The 11,603-nt window shown below is 58.6% G+C and overlaps 1 protein-coding gene across 1 annotated transcript in view; it reads right to left on the reverse strand.

Moving 5' to 3' along the window:
* HMCN2 (hemicentin 2) overlaps positions 1-11,603 on the reverse strand; it is a 139,122-nt gene that overhangs the window by 6,474 nt on the left and 121,045 nt on the right. The window contains 10 exon segments of the mRNA XM_014532199.1: positions 964-1,201; positions 1,480-1,601; positions 1,701-1,838; positions 2,497-2,646; positions 5,361-5,474; positions 5,477-5,563; positions 6,787-6,868; positions 9,453-9,643; positions 10,610-10,744; positions 11,564-11,603. Of these exon segments, the coding sequence (XP_014387685.1) occupies positions 964-1,201; positions 1,480-1,601; positions 1,701-1,838; positions 2,497-2,646; positions 5,361-5,474; positions 5,477-5,563; positions 6,787-6,868; positions 9,453-9,643; positions 10,610-10,744; positions 11,564-11,603 (1,297 nt within the window).

Below are 11,603 nucleotides of genomic sequence, written 5' to 3' on the forward strand. Positions count from 1 at the left end.
TCAGCCTCTGCTCTGAGCCAGGCCGGCACCCAGCGTCAGCGAGCCCACTCCCAGCCCAGGCCTCGGCTGTGGGTCGTGTCATGAGGGGCTCACGCAGGCTGGCCGGACCGTGGCTGGCAGACACCGAAATCATTACTAAGTACAAAGCAGACCGCACAGGCGAAGCTGCGGTCCTGACAACGCAGAGGGGGGCCTGGCCTCTGCTGGGGTAAGTGAGCATCTGAGGGGGCAGCGAGCCCGAGGCAGGGTGGGCGCAGACTGTGTTCTGGGGGCGGGAGGAGACGGGACTGCCTTAGCGATCGGAGGGACAGCACCCTTGATGAAGCAGCCACTGGGTGCCAGGGGGGGTCACAGAGACAGCACCTCTACTCCTGCACCCTGCAGGGCAGGCAATGTCATGCCCATTTCACAGATGGGCACACGGAGGCCCAGGGAGGGCCGGGCTCTGCCCCCAAGGTCTCACAGCCCTGGAGTGGGGCGGCTGGGTTTGAACCGGGGTCTGCCTGATGTCAAAGCTATGCTCTTACCATTGCCCCATGTTCAAGGATAAACCATGCTAACAGGCACATTTTTAGCCTCCAGTGAGTGAGAATATATGGCGTGTTCACACAGGCCGCCAGGGGCTCGAAGAGTGGCTCCCAGGCCCCTGGGTGGGGTCTCTGGTGCCGGCACCTTGGGAGGAGGGTAGGAATGACTCAAGTCTTGACCATCAGCATGGGGGTGGTGTGGACCTTGACCTTGGGGCCCGAGGGTGTGAACAGGAGTGGCCTGGACAGCTGTGCCCCTGTTGGGGTGTGGATGGATGGACGGAAACAGGGGGTGAGCTGTTTCAGCCCAGAGTCTCTGGTCTCTGGTCACGGGGTGCAGGTGGTGGGCTGTCACCTGGGCCTTCAGCCAGGTGCACTCGAGGCTGTCCCCACTGTGAGCTGGGGCGTGGGGGTGGGGATAGGGCAGGGCCCTCACCGGCTTGCAGGGCTGTGGTGAGCTGGAAGCGCAGGGCCTCAGCCGCAGGGTCGAAGGCCGCGCTGATAGCCGAGGCCTGCAGGTGCTGCACCAGTTGGGGCTGTGGGCCCCGCGCCGCCTCGTACTGGATGCTGTGGTTGCAGCGCAGGGACATGGGCCGGCTGTCCTGCAGGAAGCGCTGCGTGGAGCCCACGAAGAGCTGGCCGGGGCCCGTCTGCACGTAGTCCTCCTGGAAGTCCTAGCGGGGAGGGGGGAGGGAGAACATCTGGAATTGCAACTTCCAAACCGCTGCCTCCCACCACTGGGCAGCCTCGGGCGGTCACAGGGCAGGTCACAGGGGGTCTTGCCCATGGGACTGGAGAACGCCCCCAGGGGCCCAGGGAATCTTCCTACTGGTCCCCCCTGAAGTCCAAGGCTAGGCCACGCCCCAGCCCCTGCTCGGGCGTCAGGATGGCCACAGGCAGGACATCCCACTGACTCTCACGCACCCCTCTGTGCACCCCGGCTCGCCCGCACCTGCGCTCGGAGATCTGCGTCAGCCAGGCTCTCGGGGATGACGCCGTGGACCGCCACGTCCAGGAGCAGGAGGCCGTCGGGATCCAGGCCCCGGGCCACCTGGGTCATCGTGAGCAGCTCCCCTGCAACCCAGCCCCATCCAGCTGGGAGTCACCACCGGGGAGAGGCCCTGGGCTCGGGCCCCAGCCCCCGCTGACCCACCTGGGGGAGCCCCCACACACCTGTAGAAAACTCCATGTGCGACTCCTGCCGGAAGCTGCCCCCCGTCAGGGAGTGGCCGTTCAGGGCGTCGCCATGCTCTCCGGCCAGTGCCCAGTAGATGGGGGCGATGGTGACCACGAGTACCCGCATCAGAGGCCCTGGAAGGGGGATGTGGGGGGTGGCGGGGAGGACAGATGCTGAGGGCAGCCACTCTTCTTCCTGCTCAAGGTCCCTCTGTGACTCCCTATGGTCCCCAGGAGCGCTCAGCCCCAAGATTCCCTGGACCAGTGATTGGATCAGAACCAAGTGGCAAAGCCCAATAGCTCCGTCTTGGAGGGGTTGTGAAATGAGCAGAACATTTATACAAAGACGCGCATGGAACTTGTTGACATTTAACTCGGTTCCACAAGTACTGGGGGCTACGAGGTCACCACGGAGCCTGGGCCTACACAGACCGCCTCTATGGGGGCACTGGGCCGAGTTGCAAATGAAACAAGTGCACCCCCTTGCTGCTGTTTTATTTGGGGGTTCCGGTTGGCTTGGACTCGGCTCTTAGAGGTGGCTGGATTTCCTCTAGGAACTGGGCCTAGGGCAGCCCCGGAACCCAGGCTTTGCCTCCTCCTGCCTCTAGCACGGGCGGGCTGGTCCCTCTTACCCACACTCGCAGGGATGTGGCTGATGCTGCTCTTGAAGGTGGTGACCCCAGAGCGCGCCTCCTGCTGCACACTGGCGTTGAGAGTGGCCGGGCCTAGGGCAGCCCCGGAACCCAGGCTTCGCCTCCTCCTGCCTCTAGCTCGGGCAGCTGGTCCCTCTTACCCACACTCGCAGGGATGTGGCCGATGCTGCTCCGCAAGGTGGTGACCCCTGAGCGCGCCTCCTGCTGCACACTGGCGTTGAGAGTGGCCACGCCCAACTCCTGGCCATTGATCACCCCGATCATGTTGCCCCGGCCCCCCCGGGGCTCCCCTGGGAGGAAGGAGGAGAATGACTGTGACATTACCCACCTCTGTGCCCTCCGTATAAGCAGCTATTGTACCTGTTTCCCAAAGGAGTCATCTGAGGCTCAGAGAGGTGAAGGAACTTGCCCAAGGGCACCCAGCTAAGGGGTGATGTACCAGCTTCTAATTCTGGCTACGCCATCACCTTCCTGGAAACTTGGCCTCGTCAGGCCTCCAAGCCACACTTGAGTTGGCTTGTCTATCAAATGAGGGGGTGGGACCAAAGATGTGCCCCAAACCTGTTGGCATGCTGGAGGAGCCAGGCCGAGGGGCAGGGCACCGAGCCAGGTGCTGCATGCCACCACCGGAATGTCCTCCATTCCAACAGTGGCCCTGGCTCCAGCCGCCCTGCAGCGGATCTGGCTGGCGAGTGGATCGGGGGGGCCGGGGGGTCTGGGTTTGGAGGAGCCGCCAGGCTGTCTGCAAGCAGACGCTCTTCCGCACTAATCGGATGGACGGCGTGGGCACAGGGGCCGCTTCCTCTGGCTAATGGGCCAGATGCCTCATTCGGCAGATGGCATTCCAGGGGGAGAGAGACAGAAGGTAGCCTGCCTCGGCGCTCACCAGCTCTCCGGGGAAATTAGCAACAAATTGCCCACGATCTGTCCAAAAACATAACATCACACAGAACCGCCAGGCTCCTAATCGGGTGAATTCGGGGCTGGGGAATGTTGGAGTCCAGGAAGCGGCGCCGTGTCCTGCAGCCCACAGCCGGGGTCTGAGGAGATGACGCCCAGCAGGGATGTCTCTGGTCAGTATCTGCTGCCCCGAGTTCATGGCAGGGCCAGGAAGAGGCATGAACCGACCCTTGGCCTTGTCATGAGGGGCTGAGGCAGAAAGTGGGAGCTGCAGGTAAGAGAGCAACAGCACGGCCTCTGGGAGCTTTAAAAGGGCGGGGGGGACTGGAGGACAGGAAGGACAAGCCACTGGCCACTTTCTCCGACACGGGGTGACTCGGCAGCCTCTTGTTTCCCACAAGGCCAGGATGGGCCCCCCAAGACTCATGGAAAAGGAGGGAGAGAAGACAAGACCATAGCGAGGGGGCCTCAAAGCCTTTGCACACCATTTACCTGGCGATGCCGCTTGAAGAATTATTTTTTTTTCCCCTTGAAGAAATTTATCCTGTAGAAAGATTCGGGCCAGCACACAGGGTGTGCACACAGTGTGGTTTGGGGGGGACATTGGGAACAAACCTGCGGCTATTCCACAAAGCCAGCAGCAATGACGTTGGGAAACGCTGCCGTGGAATGGCAGGGAGCCATGAAGAAGGTGTGGGCCGGGCTTACTGTCATGGAGCGCCGGCCGACACCCGGAGCCACGGCAGGTCGTAAAGACGCCTGTCCGTGTGATCTCAGTCGTAGAAAGAAAAGCCTATCTCTTTATATTTGGAGAAAAAGAGGGTAGAAAGCTATACCCCAAATAACCATGGCCAAAGCCATTTGTGGTCATTGCATGGTGAGAGATGATTGATCATTCCTTTTTCTTCACAGATTTTTCTAAATCACCAGGCCTTTCTACAACAAACATATATGAAGTAAAAAGCAGTTGTTTCCATTACAAAGGTAAGGAGACCCTGCCGGCATGGCTCAGTGGTTGAGCGTCAACCTATGAACCAGAAGGTCACAGTTCGATTCCCCGTCAGGGCACATGCCCAGGTTTTGGGTTCAATTCCTGGTGTGGGGCGTGCAGGAGGCAGCTGATCAATGATTGTCTCTCATCATTGATATTCCCCCCCCTCCCTCTTTCTCCCTCTCCCTCTCCCTCTCCCTCTTCTTCTCCCTCTCTCTCTCCCTCTCCTTCTCCTTTTCTCTCTGAAATCAATAAAAATATCTTAAAAAATATAAATAAAAAGGTAAGGAGGCCATTATGTCCCCTAAAAAGGTTTGTTGGGTTTTTCTAAATGGCGGCAGAACCCAGTGAGTGGGTTTCAAGTGGCCAAGTGTCAAGTCCCAGTTCTAAGTGGTCCCCAGCTATGTTGGGTTTTTCTAAATGGCAGCAGAGTAAGTGGGTTTCAAGTGGCCAAGTGTCAAGTCCCAGTTCTAAGTGGTCCCCAGCTGCTGCCTGGAACAGGGTTCTGTGGGGAAGGATTCTGCATCGTGTGCAGCGATAGATTAGTGATGTCTGCCATGGACAGGGCCGGAGATACAGAGCCACAAACGTGGAGTATTTACAGAACAACAGAGGCCCAGAAATAATACTCAGCAGCTTTCCACCAGTCAGGCTGGGCCATGTTATGGTTTCTCAGGATAGTCATCTTCTCCGTTTGAAAGTGTGGGCTGCCCCACGGGAGAAGGATGCTGACTGAGTAGGCCGACCGGCAGGGGTGGTACCGCTGGGAGCAGCAGTGGTTACTGGGCACCCACCCGCCCAGGCAGAGCTGCAAAGTGTCCAAAGAGAGGACCTGGGTCTGTGCCAGGGGAGCTGGAAGAGCCCAAGTCCCTGGTCCGACAGGAGCTGCGAACACGGAGCATCTCAGACCCTCGGTTCTCTGACTGCACAGGGAAGGGCAGACACCATGACCCCCGAGGCCCTCCCAGCTGCTTTGTTCAATGTTTGTGACTCTCAGCAAAGAGAAGAGTCGGGGAGCAGGGCAGGGGGCCAGGTCCCCCACAAACCACACACAGATCCCCATTTCGCGGAGATCCCGCCTTGGCCCAAGGTCTGGGCCGGGCCGCCTCGTACCTTTCACAACCAAGGACGCTCGGGCTGTGGCAGAGCCCAGGAGGTTGTGAGCGACGCACTCGTATGTGCCCGTGTCCCTCGTCTCCACGCGCTCCAGCCACAGGCTCCCATCCGGCAGGGTCCGGTGGCCTGGCACCGCAGGGCCACGTCGTCCCCGGATCTCACTGTCACGTCCTGGGGCTCCACCTGGAACACCGGGGCGCCTGTGGGAGGCCCAGGCAGTTTTTAGGAACATTTTATTCCTTTCAGATATTCAAGCGATACATGCTCATTTCAACAGAATAGAAAGCATAGAGGCAGAAAGGCAGAGAGAATCACAGATGATCCCCAGGCCAATGCCCTTCCCGTATTGCCTTCTAGATACTGTTTCCTTGTGGGAATGTGACCATAGTGCCGGCGTGGCTCAGTGGCTGAGCGTCTGAGCTTCAGCCTATGAACCAGGAGGTCACAGTTCAATTCCCGGTGAGGGCACATGCCCGGGTTGCGGGCTTGATCCCTAGTGTGGGGTGTGCAGGAGGCAGCCGATCAATGATTCTCTCTCATCATTGATGTTTTCTCTCTCTCTCTCTCCTTCCCTTCCTCTCTGAAATCAATAAAAATATATTAAAAAAGGAAAGAATGTGACCACAGTGTCCTCCCTCCCTCCCTCTCTCCATTCCAGTATAGATCATGACTCCCTTTCATGTCACTGAATATTCATCTCCGGGTGCTGCATGGTGTTGCGTGGTTGGCTCCATCATGGCTCCCTTCACCGAACCCTATCGTAGGACATTCGGGTGGTTTCCAATGAAAGGGTGACCCTTGCCGGTGCTGCCTGTATTTGATGCCACATGAAACGGGCAGACTCGGCTCTGTCTCTGGCGAGTGCTTCTCACCAGGTCACTGCTTCACCCTCGGTTTCTCATCCAAGACGGCCCCCTAATCTTAAGATCCTTAGCGACATCGGTAAAGGTCCTTTCTCCAAACACGGTCGCACTCCCGGGTCTGGGAGGTTAGGACGGGACCGTCTTTGGGGGCCATTTAGGAGCCGACCACGGGAAGTGTCCCCTGAAGCCGAGCACGTGTGTGGTGTGTGACCCAGCAGCCCCCCCTGGGTCAATGCCCGGCAAGAGATGTCTGTGCGTGTTCGCCACAGACATGCATGAGAATGCCACCCCCGCACTGTCCCAACCACCCAAACTGGAGCCTCCCTACAGCGCGACACACACACACATTCTGGTTGACCATATCGCGGAGAGGAAATGCAGCCACAACATGAGTACACGGACCCCCTGGGCAGTCTCCCCGACAAGCCTGTGCCCCAGGAGTGTGACACGGAGCACGTGACGGGGTTCGCCCCATACAAGCCACGGCCTTGGCGCAGCTTTCCCTGGACGCCCACTCACACCATCCACCCAGGGCCCCGAGCGGGGAGGCGGGCACTCACTCTGCAGCAGGAGGACCACCACTTTCTCCACAGCGCCCATCTCATTCTCTGCCAGGCACTGGTACCGCCCCGAGTCGCCCATCTGCAGGTGGCACAAGAGGGGGACCTGGTGTTCAGGAGGACGAGGGGGAGGAGCAGCTGGGAATAGCGGGGCACAGAAAGGGGTGTCTGGAACCAGGCCCATCTAACCAGGAAGAAGCTTAGAGCCTAAACCAGCCAGGGGCTCACAGACTCCTCACAATGTCACATGAGAGGGGCCTTCATGGCCACTTATCAATCGACATCCAAAGAGAATCCCTCCCCTTTCACTCCTGGAACCTGGGGGGGTGGGGGGGGACAATGAGGCCATGGACTCGCTGGGGAGCTGCGTGCTGCAAAGATGACTTAGGGTGCCTCTCCCAAACATGTACGTTGAGGTATTATCACTCCATGGTGCACGCTGAGGGATTCCTTTAGAAAGAAGAGGTCCATGGTCGATAAGTGTGGGAATACTGATGAGCAAGAAGGCATCCAAGCGGCAGGCCTTCTCAGGGCGTTTACGGACCCATTTGCACTGCCAGCTCCCCAGGGAGGAGGCGGGTGGCAGCATTTCCCCACTGAGCGGCAGGGAAGCTGTTTTCACAGGCATCCGCGACCATGGATGGTGACAGCTCACTTCTGAGTGGAAGCTCTGCCCCAGGACAGAGCTCAGGGCGGCCTGTGGCCACAGTCCATGCCCAGAGATGACACCACAGAAGCCGCTCCCGAGGGACTGTCCACCAGAGGGCTGCATTCAACACACCCTACAAGGGTGACAGCCCTCTAGGACTGTCCACTGGGTTTTCTTTTCAGAAGCCCAGAATTCATTACTAGGTGCTGTTACCAGAATACACACAAGAGGGCGCTATTGAAACACCCCCTGACTGGAGTGCTGTTCTCCGAATGTCCAAAGGGGGTGCTATTGCGCCTAATCCCATACTAATGTGCCACAGAGCAAGTGGATGCTACACAGACAAGGTTCCAGGACCAAACTGGAATTTCAACTAAATTACAAAGCAATCACCCTGAAGTGAGTGATCAGAAGGCAGACACCTCCGTTTCCTGTGCTGAGTCATTCCCTCACGCTGGGGAGTGTATCTTTCTCAGGCAGACCATTGCTGCCCAGGAGGTTTTTGCCCGGGGTGAAGACAGTTGACCTACCCCCGTGGTCGGCAAACTGCAGCTCGCGAGCCACATGCGGCTCTTTGGCCCCTTGAGTGTGGCTCTTCCTAAGCCTTAGGAGTACCCTAATTTAGTTAATAACAATGTACCTACCTATATAGTTTAAGTTTAAAAAATTTGGCTCTCAAAAGAAATTTCAATCGTTGTACTGTTGATATTTGGCTCTGTTGACTAATGAGTTTGCCAACCATGGACCTACCCTATTGGAAACACACCTAGCCCCACTGTGTGGAGTTTCTGAGGGCCATTAAGAGACTGAGAATAACCATTAGCCTCCAGGCGGAAGCAATTGCCCCACCCTGTTAGAAAACCTCTCACCACACCTGTGGACAATTGCCTGAGGGCTACTCAAGACTGAATCCAGCACTTCAGTCTGCAGGCAGAGGCCTCTGGATGCTTTGGGTCTTTGCCTGATCTAATTAGTCAGAAACAGCGTCTGACACTGTCTGGCTCTAGAGATTGAGAGGCATAGCTGATCTCAGACTCCTAGAATTCATTACCAGGGTGCTGTTCTCAGAATATCCACAAGTGGGCACTATTGCAACACCTGCCTGCACACAGTTAAAAGTGTAGGCTTGGGGGTCAGACCCATATGGGACGAAATCTCGGGTCCATTGTTAACCATGCTGAAGCCACTACTAGACATCACCATGTTTCTGGGGCCTCAGTTTCCCCATCTCTAAAATGGGGATAACAACTGCTAGGATTGTTGTGGCATCAAAAGAAATCATAGCCATCCGGTGCCTGGTACGTATGTGGTACAGCCTCAGGTCATAGTAGCCATTATTCCTGCTGTGGTTACGGCTACTGCGCTCTCAGTACCAGTCCTATGATTATCACTAACTAGGGACAGACTCCCAAAGGGGCAAGATCAAGGACCCCTAAGATGAGCTTGATAGGAGTGAATGGTGGATTTCCGAATGACCATGGGGCTTGGGACACAGAAGGAAGGGGAGTGGGGGCTGCCCAGTGCACGGGCTTTGGAAACTGCATGAAGTAGGAGTCAGGAGAGCTGGGTATGCTGCTGCCTCGGGGGCTCCCTGGTTGTGGGCCTCTCTGAGCCTCGGTATCTTCCTCTGTAAAATGGGGCACTCTTACCCGTCTACCCTGCCCCATGGGGTTGTTGTTATTAATAACCTTTACTGCCACCACCGAGGGGCCAGTCACTCCTAAATGCCTGGTAGGGGTCCTCGCACTGACTTCTGACTGTAAAGCTGTGAGGGAGAAGCGATCGTTAGCCCCATCAAACGGGTGGGGTAATTGAGGCACAGAGAAGTGAAGTCGCTGGCTGGAGGTCACCCTAGTGTGGGGCGGGGAGGGGGGGGGCAGAATCTCTGAGCGACGGGCAGAAAAGCGCTTTGCAGACTGTAGAGGGTGGTGCCAACCTAAAGAACCCTTCTGAGCAGTCAGAAAAGGCCCAGGGCTGTCCCAGATGTCCCCGCCTAGAGCGCCAGGCCCCTCCTTGCCTCTGTCCTGCGGATGGTCAGCGAGCCATTCTGCAGCTGGTGCCGGAGTCGGCCGCCCCGCAGCGGAAGGCCGTCTTTGATCCAGTGGATGTCAGGCGCCGGGTCTCCGTGGACCACACAGTCCAGGCGGAGGCTGCCCCCCACAGGCTCCACCAGGTAGGAGAAGGCTTCCCCTTGTAGGACAGGAGCCTCTGCACAATGTGACATTAGACAAGGGGTCAGAGAGGAAGTTCCCTTCAGGCTCAGCCTCCCATAGGCCTGTCCCCAGACCCCAGGAGGGCTGAGTACAGTCAACACATCAGGGACGGCAAACAGCTCCCACGTGATGGGTCAAGGGGAACAGACTGGCAGCGGCTGCCAGGAGCGCTGCTGAGAAAGATCTGAAGCCGAGCGGGAACAGTGTGGTGATTGATTAGTGATGTCTGAGGCCGGTGCAGGAGGGCAGGCAATGCAACGAGTGTCATACAGCCGCTCTCATGGACTAATTACCCCAGCTGCAGGGTGCCTGCTGGGGACTTTGGAAAACAAGGACCACGTGGTCACGAGGACACCTCTGCTGTCCACAGCAACACCAAGACGTCCCTGGTCCTCATCTCACTCCAACCTTAAACCACTCGTGAATGGCTGCACCGGTTCCTCCCCTTCCTGGTTTCCTGAGGTGACTCTACCAACAGCAGCCGCTGTGTCCTGGTGCCGGGGCTGCTCACTGCCCTCCATCAAGCCCCACCCTACCCGTCCTGAAGTTGAGCAAATTAACACATGGTCAGCACCGGTTACGGTGCCGCTGCTGGCTGCACAGGGGGTCACGGGCGGGCTGGCAAGCTACATGCGTTTTCCTGCCAGAGTGCCCTGGCCCCCAGGCCTGCCTCCCACACAGGCCCCGTCTAGCTGCTCAGTCGGATCCTGCAGGCTGACCGGTCAGATCTGCATTCCACCTGCAGCCAGGCTGTCTGGGGGATTAAAAATTCCTCTGCTGGGCCCTGCCCCAGGGAGGCGGGGCTACTGAGTTAGGGTGGACCCGGGGCCTCCGAGTTTATGAAGTCCCAGGGGGTGCTATGTACAGCCAGGGTGGAGAATTGCTAGTTCCGAGGCCAGGAGGCCAGTCTCAGAGGGAGTCCAGCCGGTCTCGAGCGAAAAGCCCAGGGCTCGTGCCTCACCCTTCACGTGGACGAAGCTGACGGCCTGCACGCGGCCCACTCTGTTCTCAGCCCAGCAGACGTAGGTCCCGCTGTCCTCCCTGCTGACCGCCACCCTCTGCAGCGTGCTGCCCCCGTCCAGTTCGGACACGCCCTCTGTGGCAAAGAAAGAGACCTCTCAGGGTGCCCTGAACTCCGGCCTGAGCACCCAGCAGGTGCCTAGTAAAGACACAGAAATCGGGGGCCCTTCTCCCTGGGGGCGCCTGGCGAGGGGGAAGCACAGGCCGCCTCAGAGGATGTGGGTGAGGGGCCGCCTTTCTCGTTTCCAGGTCCACATTGTGAGCTGGGTGAGCGGTCAGGGCAGGTCTCCGGGTGCCTGCTCCCGTGGGCCTCTGCATGGACGCGGCGCCCGCGGACGCCTGCTATCCCCACTTCACGAGAAGGAGCTGGGCTTAGAGAGCCTGGACCACTCACCCCAGCTCCCACCCAGGAAGCGGGAGGGTCTGAGGGGGGGTAAAGCCGTCTCCTGGCTTAGGAGGGCCTGGAATGTCATTTTGCAGTGACTTTCTGCATTTCAGAGATTCAGCAGACATTTACTGAGCACCTACTATGCAGCCTTCAGGCCCCTCAACATCACCTGGGCCCGTAGGAGCCAGAGCCCTCAGGAAAGGGGTTTGCCGAGGGCCCGCAGTGGGCACCGCGGCCTTGGGTGCAGCACAGGCCCACTCCTGGCCCGAGGTCCCCAGGGTGGAGTCTTTTTTGCAGGTGGCTTCTTGCCAGGTCTGATGCGTGACAGACACCTATGGCCAAACATGGGTTTGTCCCAACCGCCCTGCCCAGGGCCAAGTCTGGAGACCCAGGACCCACAGCACCGACTGACACCCTCTACCTCCCTGCCAGCGTGGGCTCCCCCTGCTGGCCCTCCGCAGCCTCCCAGGGTCCCGTGCTGTCCACCAGCCCGCAGCTGGCCCAGACCTGTGACTGGCCGGTCGTTGACGGTCCAGCCAATGCGGGG

This window comes from Myotis brandtii, unplaced genomic scaffold (assembly GCF_000412655.1).
Source record: "Myotis brandtii unplaced genomic scaffold, ASM41265v1 scaffold855, whole genome shotgun sequence".
Taxonomy (NCBI): Eukaryota; Metazoa; Chordata; class Mammalia; order Chiroptera; family Vespertilionidae; genus Myotis; species Myotis brandtii.